The 27,995-nt window shown below is 41.3% G+C and overlaps 3 protein-coding genes across 3 annotated transcripts; 2 read left to right on the top strand and 1 right to left on the bottom strand.

The window, feature by feature from the left end:
* The first annotated feature begins 3 nt into the window (after window positions 1–3).
* tbc1d10c (TBC1 domain family, member 10C) lies at window positions 4–8,147 on the top strand. The gene is made up of 10 exons (XM_084947915.1): window positions 4–70; window positions 367–484; window positions 1,755–1,854; window positions 1,986–2,093; window positions 2,703–2,809; window positions 3,083–3,197; window positions 3,446–3,511; window positions 3,712–3,901; window positions 4,101–4,258; window positions 4,856–8,147. Exons 2-10 carry the CDS (start codon window positions 372–374, stop codon window positions 7,973–7,975), a joined length of 4,077 nt encoding a protein of 1,358 aa, XP_084804041.1. The 5' UTR covers window positions 4–70; window positions 367–371; the 3' UTR covers window positions 7,976–8,147.
* rad9a (RAD9 checkpoint clamp component A) lies at window positions 8,110–18,010 on the bottom strand. Its single transcript, XM_084947942.1, has 12 exons — window positions 17,716–18,010; window positions 17,527–17,597; window positions 17,314–17,387; window positions 17,154–17,202; window positions 14,805–14,919; window positions 11,507–11,606; window positions 11,150–11,256; window positions 10,917–11,023; window positions 10,661–10,725; window positions 10,470–10,568; window positions 9,568–9,808; window positions 8,110–8,496 (listed from the first exon to the last, which is right to left on the bottom strand). Exons 1-12 carry the CDS (start codon window positions 17,747–17,749, stop codon window positions 8,389–8,391), a joined length of 1,170 nt encoding a protein of 389 aa, XP_084804068.1. The 5' UTR covers window positions 17,750–18,010; the 3' UTR covers window positions 8,110–8,388.
* Window positions 17,382–26,815, top strand: LOC146392453 (uncharacterized). Its single transcript, XM_084947929.1, has 7 exons — window positions 17,382–17,604; window positions 19,059–20,283; window positions 20,361–20,503; window positions 23,967–24,405; window positions 24,522–24,657; window positions 24,786–25,003; window positions 25,270–26,815. Exons 2-7 carry the CDS (start codon window positions 19,477–19,479, stop codon window positions 25,516–25,518), a joined length of 1,992 nt encoding a protein of 663 aa, XP_084804055.1. The 5' UTR covers window positions 17,382–17,604; window positions 19,059–19,476; the 3' UTR covers window positions 25,519–26,815.
* The last annotated feature ends 1,180 nt before the right edge of the window (window positions 26,816–27,995 follow it).

The raw sequence follows: 27,995 nt of genomic DNA, 5'->3' as shown, positions 1-27,995 counted from the left end.
TCTTCCATCACTGGAGGATCACTTCACCTCTTCAGCAGCCAACTAATCAAACAGGGCGGAAATGTAAAAGGTAGTCCCATTTAAATGTATATTTTAAAAGCTTTAACAGCTGTGGTTATGTTTATGACTTAAAATCGGGGGCTGGGGGGCTTGGTACACTTCTTTACTCTCATTCTCAACTTGGAAAATGCAGATTTCATAGATCCCGAGTCAAATAAGAGAGAGAGGGTGAAAACGTGCACAGAGACGTTTGCAGAGTGGGGTTAAGCTGTTTACCATCTTGGATGTTTGAGATTTTAAACATCTCTGACGCACACATCCTCATCGATTGCATACTGGATGACGAGCCCATCCTCTTTTCTTTAGCTAAGATGTTGAATTCTTCGAGTCCAGCCCAGAAGAACCTCAGTGAAGAGGACAGCTCTGGATCTGAACCGGAGACAGATCGCTTTGGCTTCATCTTAACCAATGGTTCCACAGCTGGGTGAGCACATCCACCTTGCGCCTTGTGTACTGTTACTGTGCTGTTGGTGATCTGTTCAAAACCAGGGGATCTAAGTTTTCATTCTCCCATTAAAGAGATTTTTTTTTATTTTAAAGGACTAAAAGACGTGCAGGGCGAACTTGTCGAGATCACATAGATCAGATCAGAAAGCCCAGGGACTTTGGTAATAGTAAGGTTTGCACCTGCTGTCAGAAGATATAATTTGAAACTAAATATTAAATATTATCAGATAATTTAATGGTTGTTGCTTTGTCTTTATATGAGCAAAGACAAAGGTTCCAGATGAGCTAAGAGTTTCTAATGTGGGCACACAACACCCCCTGAAGCAGCACACAAAGTAATTTTCCTCCATGACAAGACCAGGAAGTGTTGAAGCAGTGTTTAAATCTGCCGATTTTAAGAGACAGAGCAGCATTTGCCCCCCCCCCCCCCCCCACACACACACACACACAGCCAGGTGGACTAAATGAATAAATTAACAAACAGTTAAAAGACAAATTGTTAGAGCAGAGATGTTAAGATTGAGAGAGAAAATCACACAGAGTGAAAGAAAGGAACATTCAGGCTATACTGGTGTAGTGGAGAATGTGTAAGAATGCAGGTCAGTTGGAAACACGTCAAGAAACAAAGAAATCAGGATGACCCCTGCAAATAACGTGGCTTTACGGCAGTTTCATAAGCAGAGCAAAGGGGGAGGAGATGCTTTAGAATGATTTAGCTGAGCGTATCAGTGAAAAAGCCAAGTAGTTTCAACCACAGTGGGCCTTCGTCAGGACGGAAACTGCACAAACAGATTGTTTACACTTAATATTCTTTACATATAATCCACAAAAAAAATTGCAAAAAACATAATGACTGAACTGAAAGTGGGTGTGTGTACTTGAAAAATAAAGTGAAATTTTACTTTCAGAATCAGCTGACTGTGCGTTTGATAATAGCCCTGGCAGGGGATTGCACACGAGGCGTTGTAAACTAAGCATTAAAACTAACTGAACAAACTGCTACCTGTCATCTTTACTTTCTTCATTGATAACATCCTGACCTGTTGCCATAGAGACTTCACACTGCTAACGTGTGGTTTTCCTGTTTCCTGTCTTGTTTTCGGAGCACTGTGTGTCTGTAATGACAACACACTAAACAGTGTGCAGCGACACAGCACTACAAAGGTCTCCAGAATTTAAATTGTTCAGCAAACAGGCGAAACGTGTCAAAATACTTACCTGGTGATTCATGTGCTGTGCTGTGTCAGGAGTTTGGGCCCGCCACCTGAACTGGTCAGGCAGAGGGAGGCCAAGTGGATAAAGATCATTGACCAATGGGATCGCATCTTGTCGAAGAAAAGCAGTAAGGTGCGTCCCGTCAAAGATGCCCGAAAATAAACCCTGGCACCAAATGATGGGCGATGGGCCTTTTACATGACAGACATTGTGACACATCAGGAAAAAGCACAGTAACTGTTTGTTTCCGGGTCTCTCATCAGGTCAAAGTGCAGTGTCAGAAAGGAATCCCTGCCTCGCTCAGAGCCAAGTGCTGGCCTCTGCTGTGCGGCGCTGCCAACAGGATGAAACAGCATGAAAACCTCTACGAGGCAAGAGAAACAAACACTCTCACTGGGATGGTTTAAGAAAGGGCAAGAGTCCAGCTGCAAAGACTTTATGTAAAAGATGGACATAGCCACCATGTTGTCTCTCGTTGGATTTTGACGTGCTGCTTTACTATTTGGCCGGCAACATGTTGTTAACGAGTGATTGATGGATCTAAGTGAGAAATTTAGGAAACTACATACTCATAGAGTAGCAACATCACAACATCACATTCCCTAAATCATACCGTCTTTATCATTCGTTTAACTACAAATGGGACTATAATTGTATTTTGCATTAAATACCACTTCAGATTAGCGACTAAGGCCGTAAACCTATCAGGAAATAATTTAATATGACCAAGAGGGTCATTTTCTAATTTTTTCTACGCAATCTGACTTTATATCCATTCCATTGTTTATATACAGTCTATGCCTGATCATCTATATATTCTGTTCTAAGTTGTGGGATCTTGTGATCACTGTTTTCTTATATTTTATTGAGTAAAAGTTAAGTTATTTATAATATTGAGAAACAGACTAACTAACTTAGAATTTTAAAGACTCAAAAGTCTATTGTTGGTATGCGTTTTATGTTTTTTGTCTCTGCATCAGACTCTGGATGAGCAGCCGGCTCTGCAGAGCTGGGTGGATGTGATCGAGAGAGATCTGGACCGGCAGTTCCCTTTCCACGAGATGTTCCAGTCCAAAGACGGACACGGGTAGGCGAGGTTTCTGCTATTTGTTTCTGAAGCTGAGAGCTGCAGAATAACCTTACAGTTTATTCAGTGTTCAGCGTGGCTTTCCAATCTTTTCATAGTTTCCCTGGTTTAGCTTTCACAGTTAAAGGCTTATTCAGCAGAACAGCAAACAGTCTCGTCACTTGTCTTTCTTTTTCTTTCTTTTCTTTTCGTTATTAAATGTATAACTCTTGTCAAAGGTGACTGAAACCTCTGGCTGTGTGAGAGATGATTGTGGTGTGTGTGTGTCTGCAGGCAGCGTGGTTTGTTCCGGGTGTTGAAAGCTTACACCCAGTATCAGCCAGATGAGGGTTACTGTCAGGCTCAGGGGCCGGTGGCTGCAGTGCTGCTGATGAACATGCCTGCTCAGGTAAAGGCCATTAACAGTTTAGCTTTGGTCTGATAAATCAGCAGCAAAGACATTAAAATAATTAGATTTCAGTGGAGAAACATCAACCTTCGTTTAAGACACCGACTCTACCTTGCTTGTTTCATCGACCTGTTAAGCTTTTTATTTCAGAGGTATAACAGTATTAATGCAATCCTGAGAATACAGTGCTAATTTTCTATAATACGGAGCAGTTATTGGCCTAATGTTCACCTTATGTAACCTGGCAGGAGGCCTTCTGGTGTCTGGTTCAGATCAGTGAGCAATACCTGCCCGGATATTACAGCCCTCTGCTGGTGAGGACATGCACATCTTTTGTTTTTTACATTTTTTACCTTTTATAATACATATAATCAACACGTAGGCGAGTAGATGTTGATTTCAAGGCTGATTCTTGATAAGTTGTGCTATAAATATAACCCAAACACAAAGATGAATCATGTGTTGACCCTGAAAGCTGGGCAGCTGTCTGAGCCTACTGTGGTGTGCTGTGTAGGAGGGAGTACTGTTCGATGCGGCCATGCTGACCTGGGTTTTGAAAAAGACGTGTCCAGCTGCACACAAACATCTGCAGAACCACGGAGTGGAGCCCCTCATGTTTGCCACCGACTGGCTGATGTGTCTGTTCACACGTCACCTTCCATTCAACACGCTTCTCCGAGTCTGGGACCTCTTCTTCTGCTATGGTAGAGCTGACCTCAGGCTAACACAACCCCCTTAGGACTGGCAGGAATAGCAGCTTATTTAAAGCGATGGCTTTGTCCACTATATATAGAAGTGTTTAAATATCTGCACAATTCTTACATCTTTGGTCACTGCCATCATCTACCTGATATGTAGCATTTTCACCAGGTCTTCCTCTTTCGCTCTCATCTTTCCTCGTAGGGGTCCGGGTGCTGCTTCAGGTTGCAGCGGTGCTGGTGCGCCGGGTGTTGGGTCGAGCTGAGCAGAGGAAGCAGTGTCAGGGCCAAATGGAGACTCTGGAGAAGTTGAGGGGTGTTAAGGAGGAGGTCCACGATGAAGACGACGAATTCATAGCAGAGGTAAGATTTCGATTTTTAAACCTGATAGGCTTATAGAGAAGCATCTTGTTCTCTACCAATTACCTCAAGATAACAGCTTTCATTTGTAAAGCAACAGAGCAAGTAAATTAAACTAATCATGGCCACAAATAGTGTAAAAAGATAAAAAGATATACCTCAGAAGCAAAAACCTTTCAAAAACATGGCTGCAAACCAAAGAGATGAGGCAAATAAAATTAAAAAAACCCTGAAGAGTAAATTTAAAACATGTTTCTATCATTAACTTTGTTTTATTTATTTATTTTTTACAAAAATGGCACTATTCTATCAAATAACGTAGATATAAATCTTGGTAAGTTACTAAAACAGCTCAGCCACAAACATGTCTGATCCACTGTGGCATGAATGTGGGAGCTCTGGAGGTGTCCTGTGGTGCTTGGAATTAGTGTGTCAAAATTGCTCAATTGGATTATGATCTAAGGAATTTGGAGGTTAGGGGTAACTGTTCAAGGCTCTTTGTGGTGTTCCTCAGGGATCTTTAACAGGTTTTGTATTGTGGCAGGACACACTGTGTTGTTGGGGTGCAAACTATCTGCAGAGTTTCCCTTCTTGTTTCAGGTGTGCTCTGTGCCACTGTCGGGTAAAGATTTGGAAAAGCAGACGGAGAAGGAGCTGGAAAAGTGGAGGAAAGAAAAACCATCGTCCACGTTTGACCCCAGATGTCGCTGCCATGGATACCGGAAGGCGTGGGCTAGAGCTCGGCAGCATGAAATTGAGAAGGAGAGGAAAGAGAGAGAGAAAGGGAACCTCTCTGTCCCACTAACTCGCTCAGCCTCCTCTCTCTCACTGTCTCCTTCCCTCCTTCACAAGAAGTGGAGGAAAGCGGGAAAAGGGAACATGGTTGACTCTGAAGGCAGTAACAAAGTAGTGAGGCATCTTTCAATGGGAGGAAGGGAGGACTGGAAAAGCTGGAATGAGTTTGACTTTAAGAAGGTACAAGGAGTCAAAGAGGAGGAGGATGTAGTTTCAGAGGGACAAAAAGAGGGACAAACTGAACAGAAGGAAATTTCACAGACACCTGACAAGATTCAAGAAACCAAAAATATCCGAACAGAAGAAACAGCAGCAGGAAAAGAACAGACTGAAAACACGGAAAAAGGAGTTGCTGAAATTGAGGAAAGCAGTGTCAAAGAGACAGAAACAGGTGATGTTAGAGAGATGGAGAAAAGTGTTGTCAGGGAGACGGAGATGAGTGTTGTCACAGAGACAAGTGATGTCAGGGAGACAGAGACAAGTGTTGTCGGGGAGACGGAGACAAGTGTTGTCGGGGAGACGGAGATGAGTGTTGTCACAGAGACAAGTGATGTCAGGGAGACAGAGACAAGTGTTGTCAGGGAGACGGAGATGAGTGTTGTCACAGAGACAAGTGATGTCAGGGAGACAGAGACAAGTGATGTCAGGGAGACAAGTGATGTCAGGGAGACAGAGACAAGTGTTGTCGGGGAGACAGAGACAAGTGATGTCAGGGAGACAAGTGATGTCAGGGAGACAGAGACAAGTGTTGTCGGGGAGACGGAGACAAGTGTTGTCGGGGAGACGGAGACAAGTGTTGTCAGGGAGACGGAGACAAGTGTTGTCAGGGAGACGGAGACAAGTGATGTCAGGGAGACAGGGGAACGCAAACTCAGTGAAATGAATGAAACCAAGCTGACTGAGATAAATGAAAGCAAAATGCTTTCAGAACAAGAAGGAAAGATAGGGTCAAAAGATAGGCCAAATCAGACTGTTGAAAATATTCTTCATCCCCCTGATTATGCACCTCACTGTGAAAAAGAAGAAAAGCTGAACGCAGAGAGTGAATCACAAGTGCTAGAAGAACAAAGTCATAAAAGCAAAGACCAGGAAGTAGAGCTCAAAGACACAAATGAAGAGGCAGAGAAACACGTGGTTGCTGTGGAGGAAAACCACAGTGAGACACCGAGAATAGCCGAAGCAGATACAAACACAGAGGACGAGATGCAAATAGGTGTAAACGCAGGCGAGGAGCAGAGGATACAAGCTGACGTGAAATCAGAAGAGAGTGCTGACACTGAAAGTGTGCAACAGGTGGAGATGAACACAGACGTTACGGAGTCTAAAAGTGAGACAAGTGTGGACACAGACAGAGGTGTTGAAGCTTTAACTGTTGATGATCAGAATAGTGCAGCAGAGGCAGAAACACGACAGGAAAAGGAAGAGCTGATCAAGGAGACAGAAAAAGGTGCACTTGAAGTAAAATACCACAGTACTGAGTCATTAGTACAAACAGAAAAGGAAGCAGAGTCCCACACCCAAAGAGACACAGAAAATGAGGTTCTGACACATAATCAGGAAAATTCAGCCACACAGTGCGATATAAAGGTAGAAATTACAGACATAGATTCAGAACAACGTGTAGATTCAAAGACAGAAATGGAGCTAGAAGAAGAAATATTAATGCTGTCTTTATCTGAATGCACTCAACAAAAAGAAAGCACTGGTGCAGTAGATGATACAGAGACTAAAGCTGAGATAACAGTAGGAAAAGACACAGTGGAGGCGTCAAATAAGGCAACAGAAGAAATTATTTTGAATGTACACTCGGAGGCACAGGTTGAAAGTGATTCATGCATCTGTACTCAAAAAATCACAGAGGAAACACCAACAGAAACTCAGACTTATGAGAAGCCTGCAGACTCTGCAACACCCATGGAAACGGAAGAGTCTTCAGCACCAGCTGATCAGCTCAACCACACCCGTGAGCCTGATGAGGAGAGTTCAGTACAAATGAGTACCTCTGAGACACAAGCACCTGAAGAGACAACAAGCCAGGTTACTGTGGATCCTGAAGACTCAAATCAAAAGGTTCAACAAGTGGAGCCCGCGCAGGAGGAAGAAATTACTGAAAAGATTAAACAAACTCCAGCAGGAGAGGACGATGTCTTCATTTCTTCTGAGCCAACAAATGTTCCCCAAGTCCAATGTTCTCAATCTGCAAAAGAGCCCCCAGTACAAACCCCTGAGCGTCGCAGCAGTCGATCATCTGCTGATTTCTGCGTTCGCAAGTCATCCACCTCACGTAGCTCCAGGCTAGCCCGCAGGCTTTCCGAGGATCTCTTCACCAACCCCCAGAAAACTTCAGAAAATCAACCAGAAGCCAAACTCACAGAGTCACAGTGCAATCCTAAAGCTGTGACCTCAAAACAAGCTGCTCCTGATCTGTTGCCGCCTGCAGCAGCAGCAGCAGCAGCAGCAACAACAACAACAACAGAGGAAGCCCCCACACAGCAGCAGCCACAGCCCGACACCCCTAAACGCTTTGGTCTCTTCCGCAGACTGAGAGGTGAGCAGCACAAAGACAACAAGGCTAAGAAGGCACCCAAAATGCAAGTGCCAAAAATCTTGATTCAAGACTTCAGTGATATGCCAGGGACTGGGAATGCAGCTGAGGAAGAGGCGGAGGACAAACTGAACTCCAAGGAGAGGAGGCGGCGGCGGAGGGAACAAGCAAGAAAGGAGAAGGAAGAGGAGAAGTTGAAAAAGAAGAAAGAGAAGGAGCTGGAGAAGGGGAAGGAAAAGAAGAGGAGGAAGCCACAGACGAGAGGGAAAAGTTTTCAGGTGCAAAAAGAGAAAAGTAGTGACGACGCTGCTCATCTTGCAAAGACTGACTCACAGACAATTCACAGACATTCTGCTGGTTATGCCGAGGCTTATTTTTGACATTACTCAGATTCTGCATCACTGCCTTTCTCTCTTTGAGCTCCACATTGGTGGATATGTGGAATTCCCTCATCCTAAATATTTCTCATACTTGAACTTTTCGACATGTAAATAAATAATAAATGATGTTTACATACATTGAAAAATAAGTTTGCTTTATTTGGTGGGACTTTTTACACTGCACCTTAATTACAAACTGGGCAAACACAAAATTAAAAAAAAATTGGAATTGCTTCATGTCTAGTTTTACATAATGAGAATTTAGAGGCTGGTGGCCTCTGCATATTTAACCAGGTCATTCAGGGCATTTCTTTATCTTCAAGTACTCCAGGTGTCTTTGTTTAACAGTGCACGCACAAGCACCCACTGTCAGTTTAGTCCATGTCTCCTCTAGCCCATCAGTCTGCAGTTATTTAAGTTTCTTCCTCACTGTCGCTGGCCAGCACCTCTTGAGAAGTCATCGGCTGTGTGCTCAACTGAGATGACGGGGGAAGCACCGATCCAAAGAAGAGTGACCGAAACTGTGAGAAAAATCACACAAGGGAAATATATTAAAGACTACAATTTATCGAAATGTTAAGATACCAATATTTAATTAATTTGAGTGCATATACAAACATTCAATCACTTGTTTATTTATTTTTTTATTAAATATCTTCTTAAATGTGCACGCCTTTGTTCCAGAGGTTTCTGTGGTTTGTTCAGAAGCAACTCTGCAAACATAAGGTGTGCTGCCATGTTTTTAGAGAGGACTGTTTCTTTCTCCTAGCAACCCTCCAAACAAGCTATTCTTGTTCAGTGTTATTCTAATCACACCCTTATAAACTTTAACATTTAACATGCTAACTTGAGGCCCGTAGAGTCTGAGAACTGCACGGTCTGACCTTTGGGTGAATTTGCCAGGACCTTCACTTCCAGCAACACTGAGAGCTGTCTTGAAGGTTTTCCACTTGTGAATAATCTTCCTCACTGTACAGTGATGGAGTTCAGGTTGACTGGAAATGGTATTATAACCCTCACCTGATTGATGAACAGCAACAACTGTTTCTCTAAGGTTATTGCTGATGTCTTTCCTCCCTGGCACTGCGTTAACAAACACCTGAACGCTCCAGACCAGAAAAACAACCAAACCTCTGGTTTTATAAAGGTGACCACACTTGCTGTTAATCAGTTAATCAAGTGGATTTGATTAGCAGCACTTGGCTGCTACTATATTTATCTTCACACTCAATTTCTGTGGAAGCAGTGAGGATATATTTAGTTACAAACACACTGCTTTTGCATTTTTGTTAAAAGCAAGACATGTAAGTAATGATAATAATTCACGAGTTGTTATTAATCTAAAGTTGCATTTAGCTCATTTTAAGACCTAATAAGAACAAGTTGATTTTTTGTTACAGCCTGATACATAAAACTAAATTAAAAGAGAGTGTACTTTCTTTTTCACGTGAGGACTGTATGTGGAAAGTTGTGATGACTCAGTTTTCTTTTTGTATGTGCGAGAATATTTTACTTCTGTGTTTTTGATTCATTGAAGTGAATCCACAGCCTGTTAACATGCCACCATCTTTCCTGAGAAACCTAAGGCATACCTTTTTATTAGGTAGTCTGTCTAAATCATCCGTTTCTTCTTCTTCTGCCTCCTCGATGAGTATCCTTGCCTTGTGGCTGACTGCTGCAGGCCGTTTTGAACGTGTGTCATCAGATAATGAAGGCGGGGGTGGACCTGTGTTTGAGGGACCTGGTGCAATACTGGTATCCATGGCGATTAGATATGAGTCCATGTCATCATTCATGAAGTCATCGGGAGGGGGTGGAGCTGCTGTGTGCGCTCTGAGGGGTGGAGCAGACGGTTTGGAGTGCAAGTCAGATAGAAAGATGACACACAAGATTAAAAAAAGCTTTTCTTGCTCCTTTTGACCTTCATGGTGACCGTTTGATTTTCTGGACTTGCAAAACAATAACAAATCAACATGACTAACCAGCTTCAATTTTAGAGCTCAATGTCATAACAATTAAGCCTACGGTATTCTAGTTTTTCACTCCCATAAATATACTGAGTGCATTTATTGTGTGACGATGCAACTACAAACAGCTGTTAACTGTGACATGAGTTCTCCAGATTTAGCCTCTCAGCCTCAGAATGACAAGATGTGAAACCCTGAATAAACACAGTTTTTTTAAAGAGCTTATTCAAACTGGTGGACTAAGAACCTGGTCTAAACTCCTGGAGCAAATAATAAAAGTCCATTTACAACAACTGGAAATGTCGAGTATGAAATGTAAATGGGCTCCTCCAGCATTTGTCTTCATTTACACTCTGATCCACCAGGTGGCGCAGTAGGGTAAATGTTTAGAATTTCCTGCCTGTCACCGAGCTGTTAATAAGTCATTGTGTGAAGGGTAAACTAGTTTTGTTTTCATTTTCCTTCCTGCTCACAGGCATGAGAAAAAACCCTCCCAAATCAACAAAAATATGTTTTGTCGTTTTTACCCTTTGCTGCTATTTTTACGAAGGCTGGGATCATCAGAAAGCGTGGCCAGCACAAAGTTTCCTTCCAGGACACTGTCCGTTACTGAAAGCACCACAGGGCTGTCACACAAACAGACACAGAAAAAATTATGTTATTAAAAAGGAAGGAACAAGTAATCAAAAAAAAATAACCCACAGGTGGCGATGCTCACCTGCCCGGCTCGTCCAAGTACATAGAAACAGGGAGGCCAGTTGATTCTGCAAACACTAGTAAACCCTGAATGAGAGATACTAGTTAGTGACTTTGCAAACTATGCAAGCATTACAAGAACACCACAACATCTTGTAAGTGCTTTCATCTGGTCCCCAAATAACTTCTTTCACACTCTGGTCTGATAACCACCTCTCTCCCCCTCCCAAACTAACTTACGCAACTCTCTCGTGCTTTCCCTATATCGTTTCTCTCACCCGCAACTCCTTCAGACAAAAAGTCACACTGTTGTGAGCTTGGGCAGCAAAATGATCAAACTCGTCTGAAGCCAAACACAGCTCGGTCAGCATGGCTTTGGACGCCTCTGAGAGAGCAGAAAAACAAGAGGACAAAAAGCTGCTTTTAAAACATGGCGATGCATGGCATTATTAGATGTCAGTTCCTGCTTTACTACTACGCTGGCGAAACTTTTTCATATCAGTCTTGTCACCTGCTTCTTCCTCCACATGGTTCCTGACCCACATCCGTTCATCACTCACTGACACAGTCACTTCTTCCAGAGATGGAGGAAAATGGACGACTGTGTCTACCAGCAGCCTGAGAACAAGAGAAATCAAATCTAGCTACAGCTACAAAGTTACACCTCCCTTAAAATATATTTTACTATTTAAATCTATTTATTCATTTAATCAACCAACTGAAATGTAAAAATGTTTTCCTGGTGTTAAAAAAAAGCTACACAGTGTTTGTTATCATCAAGTACAAGGAAATAAAAGATTAAAAGCAAGTGGGAGACTGTCATTGTCATGATTTGCAAAATAAACAATGAAGAAAGATTTTTACAGACCTGGGCTGGGCTCTGAATACATTGGCATAGCTGTCCTTATCAAACACTGCCTGCAGGCTCTCGCTGTCCTGGAAAGACAGGTTATGTGTCTTCAGTAGGCCTGCAAAGAAAAATCACACCAAATTTGTGAGCAAATAGAAAGCAATGAGATGAATGCACGATGGGCTTCATTAAATACAAAATATGTGAATGTAAACAAGATGTAAAAGTACAATGTAACAACTTATTTATAGAGGTTATTAAAAGAGTTGCTTTACAGGCAGAAGATAAAATAAAAAGACGCAAAACATTATTTATAAACTGATGTGAAATCAGAATTTATGGATTCAAAGTGTCACAAAAATCCGATATGTAGTAATGTGTAGAAGTCTCATTTTTTTAAGTGCTCTTGACCAAAGTTCTCCAGGCCTTCTGAAGGTCTTCTGGCTTCTTCTTCATTCCTTTTTTCAGTCCAGTGCTTTCACCTGAGCATTTTCCCATCTGTGTATTTTAACAGATAATTTAGCAAATAACTCATTTTAAATTGTATCTTTAGGCACTTTGTTATTAGCAGCCTGTAACAGATTCCCATTTCTTTAGTTGAATTTATGAAAAATGCCAAAGGTAACAGTTTGAGAGGCATAAAATCGCATTTTTGCTCCATGAAAGTGATTCCCAAATAGCCAAAGTATACACAGTGGATGAACAGTCATGGCTTAAGACATGGAAAGAACAGGAAAGAAAATCCAGCAAAGACCTCATACAGGACCTGAGAGATGCATCTGGCCCTAAATCTGATCGATCTACTGTTCACTGAAGTCACATCAGCAAAAAATGTGGCTGTCAGGAGAAATTAGACAATAACTGTGACAGCTGCATCAGGTCTTATGAACTAATGACTCTAAGTTTGGTCCAAATAATCATCATTATATGCAGAGAAGGTACAGCAGTGAGTGTCTACAGACATCTGTAAAATACAGTAGAGGCTCTGTCATGGTTTGGAGCTGCTCGAAACATAATATCTTTCTCTAATGGTTACAATTTTTATTTATGAATTTCTTCACGAATGAAAGTCGTTCAAACATTATGCACTGCTACTTTCAGTGCTATTGATATTTATTTAAGACTTGTTTTTTAATCATATCTATCCAATAGACTCCAATCTGTTCATGTAAATGAAGAGTCCTCTTCACACACTAAGGTTAATTATGGAGTTCCACGGGCTTCCCTTCCTCAGGCAATATCATCAGAAGGCATAGCAGACATTTTCACTGCTATATAGATGACACCCAACTTTACCTATCCATGAAGCCAGATAATACACATCAATTAGTTAAACTGAAGGAACGTTTTAAAGACATAAAGACCTGGATTACCTCTAATTTTCTGCTTCTAAGTTCAGACAAAACTGTGGTTAATGTACTCGGCCCAAAAAATCAGAGACAGATTCTTACTCTGGATGGCATTAACATGGTCTCCAGTAACACTGTGAGGAATCTTGAAGTCCTTTTTGACCAGGATATGCCCTTCAATGCACATATTAAACAAATATCTACCACTGCTTTCTTCCATTTGTGGAATAGAATAGTTAGAAACATCCTGTCTCAGAGTGATGCTGAAAAACTCGTTCATGCCTTTATTACTTCTAAGCTGGACTACTGTAATTCGTTATTATCAGGATGTCCTAAAAACTCCCTGAAAAGCCTTCAGCTGATCCAAAATGCTGTGGAAAAAGTGCTGCCAGGAACTAGAAAGAGAGAGCATATTTCTCCTATACTGGTCTCTCTTCGTTGGATCCCTGTTAAATCCAGAATCAAATTTAAAATCCTGCTCCTCAAATACAAGGTCTTGAATAATCAGGCCCCATCTTATCTTAATGACCTTATAGTGCCATATCACCCCATTAGAACTTGCTGCTCTCAGACAGCAGGCTTACTTTTAGGCCCCTCTTCTGTGGACCCAGGTTCTGTTCTCTTGTATTATTGTAGAGTCTTTATCTTACCATATAAAGTGCCTTGAGGCAACTGTTGTTATGATTTGCTGCTATATAATTAAAACTGAATTGAATTATGAACCCAAAAAAGTATCATCAGATTTTTATCCACCTCACAATATCAACTAAAAAATGTCTGATTGGCAATGGTTTCATTTTTCAGCATGGTAATAATCCCAAACACACTGCCAAAGCCGTTAAAGCATACTTGGATAGAAAAACACACTCTCAGTCGTGGATTGGCCTCGCCAGAACCCGGACCTCAATACTTATTAAAGCAGTGTGGGACCAACTTGACAGAGAACGGAACAAAAGCAAACATCCAAATAAGACCTTTGAATGAAGCCTGGAGAACTATTCCTGAAGACTACTTAAAAACACACCAAGAAAGCTGCCAAAGAGTTCAGACTGTGTTGAAGAATAAAGATGCTTATAGCAAATACTGACTTTCTAACTTGTTACAATTATACAGTTTTTGCCTGATTTACTGTATTTCCATGTATGTTTGCATGTTTCAATAAATCACTGCACCTATTTCCTATTTTATTAGCAAAATATAAAGAAACGAGGAGTAACTCAAGAGTTTAGCACAGTACTGTATAGTTTAATAAATACATGTAAAAGCCATATGAAAAAGGGTAGTTTTTCATTTAAAATAGCTACAGTTGAGGCACCTCTAAGTTTCAAAGAGATTATAGAAGTTTTGTTTTAGCTCTGTGCAGCACTAAGCGACCTGCAGGCCTGACAGACTACATTTGTACTCAGTGAATATATATTTGGGTTCCGCAGTACTGGTGGACTTATAAATGATAAATAATTATATTATAAATACAGAATTATAAACACTTATATTTATCTGTAGGTCAATGCAAGGATGTAATAATAATAATAATAACGGATTGCATTTACATAGCGCTTTTCAAGACCCTCAAAGTGCTTCCACTATTCATTCACTCTCACACACTGGTGGAGGCAGCTACAGTTGTAGCCACAGCTGCCCTGGGGCAGACTGACAGAAGCGAGGCTGCCATATCGCACCATCGGCCCCTCTGGCCATCACCAGTAGGCGGTAGGTGAAATGTCTTGCCCAAGGACACAACGACCAAGACTGCCCGAGCCGGGGCTTGAACCGGCAGCCTTTCGATTACAAGACAAACTGCCAACTCTTGAGCCACGATCGCCCTGTAATGTAAGAACTGGATGTGTTCCCTCATCTCTGGGTTTGAAACCAGCACCATTCTACATGCCTGAATGAGTTGTATGCCTTCTTAAATCATATATGGAAAACACTTTGAATGATCTGATAATGAAGTGAATCACTGATACCGTGCTTGCAGTGCAGGGTGAAGGTGAGACGGTCCTTCTGTTTGTCAAGATCAATGTGACACTTTTCCACCGTCTTCTCCAAAGTTGTCAGAGATCTGAACACAGACTGTACACTCTGAAACACAGGGGGAAAATAATGCTTATCAATATGCAATGACACACTCTGGTACAATCAACAGGAATCAACATTTTAGTCACACTCAAATGATATCTAAATCAATATGTTTGCTGTTTCTGACAAGTGACACACAATCCACTCTCTAATATAACTGCTAAGTACAACTGTTAATACGAGGAAGCTGTGAGGTTTTTGCAAAACTTGAACACACATAACCACAACCGTAGGGTGGTAACACGACAGGAAAGGAGGCATTTGAAGCTGTCAGCAGATACAAGACTACGCTCTCAATCCTAAGAATAAGATCTGCTATTCCTAACTGTAGTTACATCAGGGGGCCCAAGTATTGCCATCATGCAGTTACATCAGGGAGGCCCAAGTACTGCCATCATGCAGTTAATTTGAAAAACAGCAGCAGCAACAAAGAAAAAAAAAAACAAGGAACAAAAAAATCATTATGAGAAATCAAAGTAATCAAGAAATTGTCAGCCACATTTCCATAACATGGCAAACTGCGACTGAGAATTAATGTAAACCAGTGAGAAAAGGAGAAAAAATATATATATATAGAGAGAAAGTTAAAATTTACATTTTTCACATTTTGGTAGCGGTCACATGAATGCAAACCTGACCAAACTATTAGACAAAAATCAGACTGGCAGCTTTAGTTTCAATACATCTTTTGTGATCGAGTGGTTGAACTTTTTGTGATGGGACTTTGGGGTTTAATGCAAGGTCAGAGTAGTTATTTAAAATGACCTGTGAGCTTAAAAAGAATTCAAACTAGACTAGAAAACAAAAGAAAAGTAACTGAAGTGATACTTATCACAACCTGCCTGAGGGGCCTTTGGTAAGCATGTTTATTGAGATCCGTGACAGTCAAGTGACTGACTCTATGCAATTCTGAGATAAAGTAAGTACAGTCTTACTGCTAGGGGCTTGTAATCCAATTCAAAATGTGAGTAGTTTGCATGTCTAGAGCATTCAGGTGTGTGTTAACACAATCCCAAGGATGGAACATGTCAGCAGTGATCTTAAAGAAGCCATTGTTGATGCAAAGCAATCTGACAATCGTTATAAACCGATTTCCAAATAATTTGACCACTGTGAGGACGATTAATTACAAGTGGAAAACATTCAAGACAGCTGTCAATCCTTCCAGGTGTGGACATCCCTGCAAACTTACACCAGTGACAGACTGTGCAGTGAACAGAGAAACTGCAAAAAAAATAAAAAATAAATCCAAGAGCTACATTTCAGACTCTACAGGCCTTAGTTAGCAGTTAAATGTCAAAGTTCACGACAGTACAATTAGAAAAAGACTGAATAAGTTTGGCTTGTTTGGAAGGGTTTCCAGCAGAAAGCCTCTACTGGCTGTAAATATATGGCAGCACATCTTAGGCCTGCAACTGAAGAAACCACAAGACCTCTGTTTGGTGAAAACCAAACACAGCATATCAGCACAAACACCTCATACCAACTGTCAGGTATGATGGTGATGATTTGAGCTTGTTTTGCAGCCATAGGACACTGACACCTTCCACTCATTGAGTTGACCATGAACTCCTCTGTTTACCAAAGTATTCCAGACTGAAATGTGAGCACATCGGCCTGACAGCCAAAACTTGGCCCAAACAGCATTGTGCAGGAGGACAAGAATCCCAAGTACCAAAGCAAATCTACAACGGAATGGCTGAAAAAGAAAATAATTAAGCTCTAGACCTGCCTCCAACTGAACTGCTGAGGTGGGACCTTAAGAGAACTGAGCATAAATGAATGCCCGGAAACCGCGATGTCCTGAAGCAACACTGTAAAGAACAGTAGGCCAAAACTCTGAGACAATGATCTGAGACACTGGTGAAGTCAAACAGAAAACGATTACTTTGAAACAATATGAGAGACTCATAAACTTCAAGTGATTGCTCCTATAGGTGGTTCTACAAGCTACTGAATCATGGGGTGTACTTAATTTCACAGGTCTAACTGTAAGTAACAAAGACCTGTGAAAACGCTTTTTCACAAGATTGTAACTGGAACCTAAATGCCTTCAATAAGTTGCACACCTCTGATATATCCTAACTGTTGTAGATAAGAAACGAATTCTATAATAACTTTGGGTGTTATGTCATCATGAAAGTTTGGAAACCACATTATCTACTAAAATGTAATTAATGTCACACCCAGACTATATAAAGGTTTAAAAAACAGTAGATTATCTAATTCTCTCACACCTTTATTGCCATCTTGCAGCGGAAGTTATCCCCACTAGTAATGGAGTACCTGCACAGAAAAACAGAGGTATAAAAGGCAGATTAAAGTTCACTCATATACACGCTTTCTTTTTCTCTCACACGAAGATGCCATTTATAAACACAGGCATGTAGTCTGCACCTGCTGAAGAAGAGTGGTGCGAACAGGAAGCAAGCATAAGCCGACCGAGAGGAGTTCACAGACCGCAGGGCCAGCTACGAGAGAGAGAGAGAGAGAGAGACCAACAAATCAACTTTTTTCATTGACGCAAAGTGTGCACCCACAGGAAGCAACAAGCCTATCTGCATTGTAAGAGGAAGTGATGGTGTGCAAGTCAGTGTCAGAACAGCTCACCCCATCTTCCTGAGGCTCAACATACAGTTCATCGCCGATCCTGGACAGAGAATGGACGGCTTTGGCCAGTACTGGACGGTACAGACACACCCACCAACAAACACACGCAAGATAATTATTAGCAACAACTAATTAATGACATATATTCTAGTTAGAGACTGTGTTTAATATGCAGGAAATGTTTGCTACCTTTCACGTTTCCTCCCGTTACGATACAGTGCATCTCTGCAAACTCACTTTTCCGCTAAGTTAGCACATTTGGCTAAAAGTTAGCCAAAACGAGCGGCTAAGCATCACCGAGAAGTACACAAGACGGCGTTTTAATCGTTTCCACACCGAGAGCAAATCTTCCTACCGAAAGCATACTCCGTTTATTTCCAGTCTAAGTTTATTTTTCTCGGTTAAGCAGTGTCTCTTTCATCGATGTCAGCGTTGTTTACGCCGCCATTGCCCGCTTACAAAGTGCGGACCAATCAGATACACGGCAACTCAAAGGGGGCGTGCGTTTGACGCTGCACATGCGCACTTAGTTTCGAAGCGAACATTTCTGCCACTTGTGTTTTCACTGCATTTTCGGGGCTGGTTATTTATGATCGTCCGGGTTAGAAATATATAAAGATGTCGTGACGAAAAACCAAAAAATAAGGTATAATTGTAGTGGATAAAGACGTACATTATTACTAATTGTTATATAAACTTTACTTAATGATTAGCAACTTGATAATTATTAAATAAGTTCATGTCAAAATAGGAAAGTAACTTTTCAAGTACTGTAGTGTACCTAGTTAATCTTATAGTCTAAACCTTCAGTCAGAAAGAAGGCAGTACAATTACTGTACTTTTAAATGCATATTAGTAGGCTGAAATATAGTTAAAACAGTTAAGAGTTTATCAGGGCGGCAGCATTTTTTAATGACTTGCAGTGGGGAACAATATAGCTGGTGGCTAACAAATCTATAAGAAAGATTGCATGGTGTTCTCCAAGCTGAAGTGCACTACATGTTTGGACAATCTACTACTTTATTTTGACAACAGTAGCAAAGGCCTCTGTGACAGCATTTTTCACAGAGTTGATATAAAATGGGTTATTGCAAAGCTCTGTGCAAACATTTTCCTATATCTTTAATTTGGCAGGCGCATTCATAGCGGCTGCTCTTAAAGAACGCCCTATAATTATCAGTTACGGGTCACAGAGGGTGTGTGTGCACTTGAGTGAGCAAGCGTGCCTAGTAGAGAAATGGGAAGGAAGGGAGGGCAAAATACAAAGATGGGCAGAAAGACACACAGTTGGAGAGAGTTAGAGTCAGCAAACAATTATCTCACCTTACTGGTCTTTCTTGTTGGTCTGCTTCAGTTTGTAATATCTGAGGAACGCACAGTCTCTCCTCCCATTACCAGTGATATAAGTGGCTGCTGGAGAAGAGGTGTGACTACAACACCCGTAGTGTAATGGAACTATGGGCATTTAGTAAAAGCGAGAGACTTTTGAAAATAGGGAAAAAACAACAAAAGCTTATATCTCTATGTTGCAGAACAACAGAAGAAGACTTCTGCTGCTCTTCTTGAAGATTCAGCATTAGTGGAGGCAGCATAAGAAGCAGCAGTTTACACAGAGAAGAAGAAGAAGAAGAAGGATTTGTACCTCTGGACGTTTAACTGGAAGAGGTGGATCTTTCTTCATATTTGCTATGAAGCAACTACATTGTCATGGAAAGGGATTGGATTATTCACAAAGGCGAAAGCAGCCATAACAGGTGTCTTTCTAACAAGAACTGGACCAAAGAGTGATATCTTCTACACAAAGGTATTTTTCCTCTTGTCATGCTGGTTGTAAAGCGACGAATTATATTATTTGCATAGAGTCCGTCCTTGTGTATCCAGTTTCACTGTGGTGTTGACACGTGTTTCTGCGACTTCTGGATTTAGAGGACTTAGAGGTTGTGTTACTAGATGTCTCAGTCACCTAATCCAGCAGACTCCCAGGCCCTGCTGCAGTCCATGCTGCAGAAACTGAAGCTGCAGTCAGAAAGAGAGGGCCAGGGGCACCGGAACACTCTTGGACCAGAAAACAGCAGCCCAGGTACTAATGGCATCCCTTCAAATAAGGTCAGGAGCCCTGCTGCAGACAGCAACTTTAGCTTCAAATTTGGTCATCTACAGCAGCCCGGTCATGGAGGTGGGGTGGACAGGGGTTTTATTTCCTTCCCCTCCCAGAAAGACAACAGTGTTGGTGACACTGGTGATAGCAGGGTTATGGGACAGGCGACACAGCCTGCGATCGCCCCAACAGTAACAGGGCAGCTGTTTCCTACCACATCATTTAAAGATGCTTCCTTTGAGAGGACCGATAGTGAGAAGTGGAGTTTTGCCAATTCTGCAATGAAAAGAAGCATGCCTCCTAACACAGATGCTGCCCAAAGCATGGGAGTGAATGAGAACCAGGAGCAGGGCTTTAAACCTAAAGTCTACCTGTGGGCCTCAAAAAACACAGACCCTTTTGCAGGAGGTCAAGACAATAAATCGTTAATTGTAGAAAATGGAGGATTTGGAGCGATGGCAGAAAACAAAGATACGCAGGTTGCCTCAGACAGTCAAAAAACAACAAACAGTAGCGTGAGGAGGAAACAGAGATCATCTGAGAATAAAACCAGAAGGTGGACGCAGAGGCTCAAGGAGCGATGGAAGGACAGACAAGGAAAAAAGGGAAAAGAAGAAGAAGGAAGCATAGGAGACCAGAAGAGTGGGGAGGGACCTGAGGTGAGTAGTGTGGTTTTGTTATATAATGATAAAAAAAGAAATCTTGAAGTGACACTGCAACTTGTTTTTTCATGCAGATTTCACACCCAAACCAGGTTACAGAAAACCTCATCAATGCGTCAAATAAGGATGAAAGGACCCTCCGTTCACTGGACACCAGTGGAGCCAGTAAAATGCTTCCCGCACGGACAGAGGACACCACTAACAACAGCCACATCAGGTAACAGGGACACAAATGATCCTAAATTGCACAAATACATCCAGACCTGCACTCTAGCAGCATGGCAAACTGAAAGCCGAGCAGTTTTTTTTGGCTTTATTTGCTCTGAAACGTCAGCAGTAAGATATGTGAAGTATTTGAGATGTTTCCAGCCATCAGACAGCTTTACCCCTGATGTGTGTCTGTGGTCTGAAGTGCCAAACACACCCTGTCACTGACAGCATGTGTCATTACAAACTTTCATGCTGTGTACAATGAGATTTTTTTTATAACCTGCTATTAAAGGAAACAGATGTACACAGCAAGTAACTCATAAAGAATGATTCTCTCATTAGGACTTAACACACAAGATGGAAAGATACTCGCTTACCGAAGCCAAGTTTGTTTGCTTTATGTTTTTCCTACTAGAGACATAAATCATTAAAATAACTCCCATATATGTAGCTTTCATTTTGAAGGATTTGTAATTTCCTAAAACAGGTAGACTTAGCTAGCTGGATCTTGAGGAAGATTAAGGAACACTACAAAAACATAATCAAGCGATGTAGAAGTGGTGTAAAACTGGTCTGTAGTATATTTAATGTACAGGAAATGCTGCCTGAGCCCTACTTGGTGGAAATGAGAGCATGAAAAGTAGGCCGTAGAGAATATGAAATAGCTTAGAAATTGTAAAAATGCAAATTTGACCAACGACAAAAGATAAAAACAAGCCTTAAAGCCATATAAAAACATCTGATACTTGACTGGTGGTGTCTCAGGGGCTAAAAACAAATAACAACAGGCCTATCTAAACTACTGTAAACTACTGCCACAGTGTGTGTCATTGATGTGTTTTATGTATATGCATACATTTCTAGGGAAACAGTAGAGTTCTATGGCGCAGTGGACTAAAACGTAATACTTGCTAATAGAATTTAGTCAAACATGAGGCCCGTGGGCGAGAATCGAACTGGCAAAGAAAATGTGAAGTAGGGCATACATTTTCGTCTTTTAACTGTATTTTCATAAACTTTACAGCTTGTTCTAGTGATAAAGACCTTCCCCACAGTCATTCATTATACAGTAATGAAGTAACAGATAAACACAAGTTCCTGTTCTTTTACTATCTACTATAGGCATGTCTGGTTTTTACAAGAAGACCACAGTAAGGTAAACAAATAAAATAGGACATTTTCTGTGTATTGACAAAAGCTTTCTCTAGGACAGCCTGGACAAGGAGTAAACAGAACTTTAACAATTTAATCTGCTGAGAGATTTCTTTCATTAAAGTTGTTGGATAATGACAATTTTTGTTATTTTGTTTCTGCACACTGGGGTTTTACAAAAATGTTTCATTAGCTGTTTAGGAATTTCAGGAGATCAAAAGTAATTGGTTGTACTAAGATGATTTTAAATATAAATTCAGTTTTTAATACTTGGATTAAAATAATTTGCATACAGTGACCAACAGAACAGTTTCTTCCCCCAAGCCGTCAGACTCCTGAACACAAAGTGACTGGACTGACACACACACACCACCGTCATACATGTGACTACCAAGCACTTATATGCAGTATCTCATATTCACCACACACACACACACACAAACACAGATACACACGTGTGCAGACACCCCTACAGACACCAAGTTACTTTTGCACAATACTCAGCATTTTGCACATTTCCATTGCACTGTGTTGTGTCTATATCGTCTTGTTCTGTCTAGTGTTGCACTGTAGCACCAGGGTCTCGGAGGAACGCTGTCGCATTTCACTCTGTACTGTACCACTGTACATGGTCGAAATGACAATAAAAGCCGCTTGGTGCGATCGTGGCTCAAGAGTTGGCAGTTCGTCTTGTAATCGGAAGGCTGCCGGTTCGAGCCCCGGCTCTGACAGTCTCGGTCGTTGTGTCCTTGGGCAAGACACTTCACCCGTTGCCTACTGGTGGTGGTCAGAGGGCCCGGTGGTGCCAGTGTCCGGCAGTCTCGCCTCTGTCAGTGCGCCCCAGGGCAGCTGTGGCTACAATGTAGCTTGCCATCACCTGTGTGTGAATGGGTGGATGACTGAATGTAGTGTAAAGCGCTTTGGGGTCCTTAGGGACTAAGTAAGGCAAATACAGGTCATTTACTTGACTTGATTTGAAATGCTGGACCAATAATGGACCACTTGATTTGAAATTTCTTCCCTTGCGATGCTCTGCCTGACCTTTACCGTAGTCCCCTACAGCTGTTTGTGGGTCTCTCTGGTTTCAGTTTAGTTTTTGGTAACTTAAAAGCATCCTCTGTTAGGCTCAGGTGACTGACTTGGCCATCGAAGAATACCCGTGTCTTTGCCTTGAGAAACTCTTGGGTTGCTTTTGGAGTATGATTGTAATCTCCATTTGCACCATGAAACACTGTCATGATCAGTTTTGGAGCATTTGGTTGAATGCAGAGCAGAGAGTAGAGCCCTGCACACTTCAAAATTTATCCGGCTGCTTCTTTTAGCAGTCACATTACTAACAAAGACCAGTGACCCAGCTCCAGCTGTACATACCTATACTGTAACGCTGCCTCCACCATGTTTGACAGATGATGTGGTACGCTTATGAGGATCATGAGATGTTTCTATCCTTCTCCACAGTTTTCTCTTTCCATCATTGTGGTGCAAGGTCCAAAGAATTTTTCAAAACCACATGTTTTCTGGCAAAGTCTAATTTGGGCTTCTTGCTCTTGAGTGTAATCAGTAGTTTGCACCTTGTTGTAAACCTCCTGTTTCTATTCACGAAGGCGTCTCTTGATTGTAGTCTTTGATAATGATACACCTACCTCCTCGAGAAAGTTCTCGACTTGGTTAGTTGATGAGTTGGGTGAAGTTGTTTTTGTTAACCATGGAAATAATTCTGTCATCATTCACTGCAGTTGTCTCTTTTGGGCCTTCAGGCATTTCGGTGTTGCTGAAGCAGGCCACTGTATTCATTCTTTATAAGAATGAACCAGATTGTTGATTTGGACACTGCTGAAGTTTTTGCTCTCTCTCAGAGGTTTATTTTGTTTTGTTTTTCAGCCTCTCTCACTTGCACAGACATCTCTTTAGGACTCATTTAAAAATACAGTGAAAAATTATAAAATGCAATTTCTTCACTTGTCATGAAATAACAAGGGAGCAGGCCTCTACTGCTTGTCAGTCAGTTGTCTCATTAATTTTGAACATCTATGCATAAAAATGACTAATTCCTAAAAACTTAATGCCAATTTCTTTCTAATAACGTGTTGATTGTTTGTTTAAAATCAACCGTAGTGATGTACAGAGGTAAAACCTCAAAAATACAAAGTTATGGAGCTAACTGTATTCAAGGACCTTTTATAACATCACACCTCATCTGAGTGAACTCTGAAATGTTATTTTGGGTTATTTTAAATAAAAATCTCTTTGTGCTGCTGGTAGTGATGGGATTTGTATACTGAATTTCTGAGTTTAATGAAGATTTTGTCCCGTTTCAGACCTGCCAGTGACTTTGAATTGGGCCTCGGGTCATTCAGCCTGCTGGAAGAGATCACTAAGGGCCAAGAGTGGGCTAAGTTCCTCAGTCCCAGCCTTTCATCCTCATCAGCAAATCAGAGACCATTAGAGGACCCAATGAGCCAACCCCCAAACCAACTAAATCCTCACAGTAGCACTCCGTCAAATGGGATTTTGAACCAACTTGGCAGTGGGGGCAACCAGTGGAGCTTCAGGAGCACAGAGTCATCACGGGCCACAGATTTCAGCATGGCGCAAACATTGCCTAATGCTTTCCCAGCTGCAAGTTCGGACATTTCGGGTGGAAAACTACATCAGACTGACCCTTCAGAAGCAATGGAAGATGGTCACAACTACCCACATATGCAGTCTGGAGCGAGCAGACTGGAACAGCAAATAAGACCTCCATCATTTGTAGTGGTAAGATATTCATAAACAAAAAATATCTCATGTTCATCCAGTTAATATAAAAAAGAATATCTATATTATCAATATGACAACTTTGTGATTCTCCCATTCTCTCTTGTCCTTTGCAGTCTACAAAAAATCCGCTTAACAAGGCGTTGAAGAGCCGAGTCACCCTCAACAGAAAGAGACAGCATCAGTCAGCTGACAGGAGAGACGACAGGCTTCAAGCCGACAAAATAAGTGATGGAGAGCAGACAGCCAGAGGTCAGAACAGCTTAATACTCTGTCCAACAGCAACATTAATGATCAGTTATTATGAAAGAGTTTTTATTGTTTGAGCCATTTAATTTGGCGGCTGTTCAGGAAATCAAGTTGTCTCTTTTGTTTTACAGAAGGGGATATGTCTTCACTGAATCCTACGAGCAGCCAGATGATGGTTGAAACAGGAGAGTCAGAGCATGAGAACGTAATACCCTTATACACCCTAAACTCTCATTCAGCCTCTCTCTCCCCAACTGCTTTTAATCCTTTGGCTCGAGCGCCCCATGGTGTCCTCAAATACTCCGTATCCCGGGAGTCGGAGTCCTCAATGGAGACCGTGAATAAAAGGGTAAGATAGTGTGTATCGCAGCGCCTCCTTGTGGTTGGAAATTTTAAAATGTTAACATCCACAAAGTTTCTCAAATCAGTAATGACTCACATGTTAATTGTATAAAGGATTTAAATAGGCTACTTTTTTTGTTTTTTGTGCACACAAAAATAAAATTAATGGAATGATTTGAAAAACTTGGGGAAATCATTCAGTCTCTGTAATATTTAATCAGATGCTAAATTCTCTGTAACTTTTTTGTGTTTCGTGCTTCTTTCTCGGTTCAGAGGAGAGTGGAGGAGAACCGCCGGGTTCGTTTTGCGGAGGAAGTGGTGGCCATAGAATCTCCAGACATGGATCTGGACGCTTCAGACTTGGAGGATGACTCAGCAGCTACAGATGAGGACTCGGTGACAGAGCAGGAGTGTGAAGTGCATCCGGTAGCGGCAGGGGAGGAGGCACCAGCCCGGCGGACTGCCCTCCCTGCGTGGATACTGGCTCTGAAGAGGAAGAACACAAACAAGAAGCGCAGATAGTGACTGTAAAACTGTCAGCGTGCTGCGTTCATTCTCACGGACTTTGCGTTCTATAAATTAAACAAATAAACTTAAGGGGATACAGTTTGTCTCAAGAGCAGGTTGCTCTGCTTTGAAAACGTTTTTTTTTAATGTGACAGTATTTCAAAAAGTCATATCTGACCAGTAGTAGGCCTGGTGTGGATATGTAATCACTTTTTCCCTCATTTATTTTCTGAAATGTTTTGATTTTAAGATGCAATAAGGGAAATAAATACTATATTGGGATATACATATATATATATTTATATTTTCTGCAGTGCACACAGAAAGCTCTATAAGTGGATGTTTTTGTCTTTCTTTTTCTTATTGTTCCTGCTTTATTAAGCAAAGTTTGAGCAGAGGTTAAAGACTTTTCCAGTTGCACTAGTGATCCAAACTGACGACTATGCTGCAGTAACCCAACAGCTGAATGTGCTGAAAGCATTTTGTTGATTCAGATCATCCTCCTTGTGCTCCTTCAGTCTTACACATGACAGCAGTCTGCTATCTGCGTCACTCACTTACTGTACTCACTACCTCACCCCACCCCACAGTCCATATCCTGTCTCAGGGTAATGGCTCCCAGTCCAGCCATCATAGAGAATAACCTCAAAGGAGGAAAGATGTCTGAGCTGGAGTGGTCAGTGGTTTCTGATCAGCTGCTCCTCTCTATTCAATACCACCATTTGATTTTGTAGAGATGGAGACAAGCACCTGAGCATTGAGTTCACTTATTCTAGTGAGAAAGCATCAACTTTGTATAAAAGATAAATGTAGCCACTAGTTTTTAAGCCTTATTTAAACAGCACAGTCCCGTCCTATTTAAACCCTGAGCCAGGGCTGGAGCTGACCGAGGAACCAAGGACACTGCACACTCATATGGTAGCATACTGTCAATCAAAAGGTAGCTCCTCCATAAATCGAACCCCGCTTTTTCTACATGTGATCACTGTTTATGAAATGAACATCATTCTGTCTTGAATAAAACTTAAAACTAGCAGCTGTGACCATAAATCAGGTTGGTATTTAAACAGTTCGTTTTCACAGCCAGAAACTGCTTTTATATACTGTGTATACAGAGTGAATCATCGTCTCACATGAACCTCTGTGAATTTTTTTTAACAGCTGAGGCCGTTTTATTTCTTTTTAGATGTAGCAACACAAGAGGCTGTGCAGTATTGAGACAAAAAATAAAGCGTCAGAGCTTTAGTTATCTGTCTTCTTTGGTAGGGTTAGATGAGAATTTCAATGCCACTTTGTTATTTCTGCCTTTTTTCTTTTTTTTTTTTTTTTACAGAATAAACAAATAAAATAAATTTATACAGTCATGTGAAAAAGGAAGTGCATTTTTCAATTTTAGGGTTTTATGTATCAGGGCATAATGGTAAATCATCTGGTCCACAGTAGGGTCTAAAATTAGATAAATACAAGCTGAAATGAAGAACATAGATGACATATACTGTGTCATTTTTTATTTAAGAGGAGAGGTTCTGGCACTTTGCTGGTCTGGAGCCTTAAGGTGAGTATTAACATGATGCTAAGGATGACACACATCAACAATGACTGTAGAGAGTGAGTTGTTGCTATCCATCAATTTAGGAAGCTTCATCAGGCCCATTGTATATTGTTGTATAGTGAGAAAGACTATTCACAAGTGGAAAGTCACCTGCCAATCTGTGGGAGGGCACATCCCAGAAAATTCACCTTGGGTCAAACTGTGCAAACTGTGCTCAGAGACACTACAAAAACCGGTGAGCTACATCTCAGACTCTACAGCCCTCATTAGCATGTAACATGTTAAATGCTAAAGTTCATGATAATGCAATTAGAAAAAGACTGAACAAGTTTGGAAAGGTTGCCAAGAGAAAGTGTCTCCTCTATAAAAGAACATGGCAGCACAGTTTAGGTTTGCATCTGAAGAAACAACAAGACTGAAGTTTAGAGAAAAATCAACAAAGTAAATCTGCACAAACACCTCATACTTGTGCATCTATGCTGGAAAAGTTGAGATAACAACCCACATTTTCTCTATAGCTGACCGGCAAATACACCCCCCCTCTCATCTTATCCCGCCCACATTATTCAATGCTAATAATTATATTCAACAGGTGGCAGGTTAGTGCAGTGGGCAGGGGCCTTTCTGTGGAGTTTGGATGTTCTCCGTGTCCCTTGTGTGTCTGCTCCAACTTCCTCCCACAGTACAAAGACCTGGCATGTTAGGCTACTTGGTAATTCTAAAAAGGCCATGGATGTGTGAGGGAGAAGGTCCTTAAAATTATGGGATACACTGAATCATTTTGTGTATTTTTCATGTACAGAGTGCTTCGTGGTGTATTGTATCATATTCTATGATTTCCATTACATGCATTATACTAACTTGTGTTATCATTTTAGTACATCAAAGCTTCACACTAACTGCTGTTGTTTCCTCTGTGGCCTCCCCTGACAGATATCCT

Source organism: Perissodus microlepis, chromosome 2 (assembly GCF_051167445.1).
Source record: "Perissodus microlepis isolate ML-2025 ecotype Zambia chromosome 2, ASM5116744v1, whole genome shotgun sequence".
Taxonomy (NCBI): Eukaryota; Metazoa; Chordata; class Actinopteri; order Cichliformes; family Cichlidae; genus Perissodus; species Perissodus microlepis.
This window is presented reverse-complemented; position numbering and strand designations above follow the sequence as displayed.

Excerpts from the sequence above, each read along its gene's own strand:
- tbc1d10c (XM_084947915.1), top strand. The coding sequence starts at position 372 with ATGTTGAATTCTTCGAGTCCAGCCCAGAAGAACCTCAGTGAAGAGGAC. Across the intron at positions 1,855-1,985 it reads TGTCGAAGAAAAGCAGTAAG|GTCAAAGTGCAGTGTCAGAA; the intron begins GTGCGTCCCGTC and ends GTCTCTCATCAG. Across the intron at positions 3,902-4,100 it reads GGACCTCTTCTTCTGCTATG|GGGTCCGGGTGCTGCTTCAG; the intron begins GTAGAGCTGACC and ends CTTTCCTCGTAG.
- rad9a (XM_084947942.1), bottom strand. The coding sequence starts at position 17,749 with ATGCACTGTATCGTAACGGGAGGAAACGTGAAAG. Across the intron at positions 11,257-11,506 it reads GTATTCAGAGCCCAGCCCAG|GCTGCTGGTAGACACAGTCG; the intron begins GTCTGTAAAAAT and ends TCTTGTTCTCAG. Across the intron at positions 8,497-9,567 it reads ACAGACTACCTAATAAAAAG|TTTCGGTCACTCTTCTTTGG; the intron begins GTATGCCTTAGG and ends TTTTTCTCACAG.
- LOC146392453 (XM_084947929.1), top strand. The coding sequence starts at position 19,477 with ATGTCTCAGTCACCTAATCCAGCAGACTCCCAGGCCCTGCTGCAGTCC. Across the intron at positions 24,658-24,785 it reads TGGAGAGCAGACAGCCAGAG|AAGGGGATATGTCTTCACTG; the intron begins GTCAGAACAGCT and ends TTTGTTTTACAG. Across the intron at positions 25,004-25,269 it reads TGGAGACCGTGAATAAAAGG|AGGAGAGTGGAGGAGAACCG; the intron begins GTAAGATAGTGT and ends TTCTCGGTTCAG.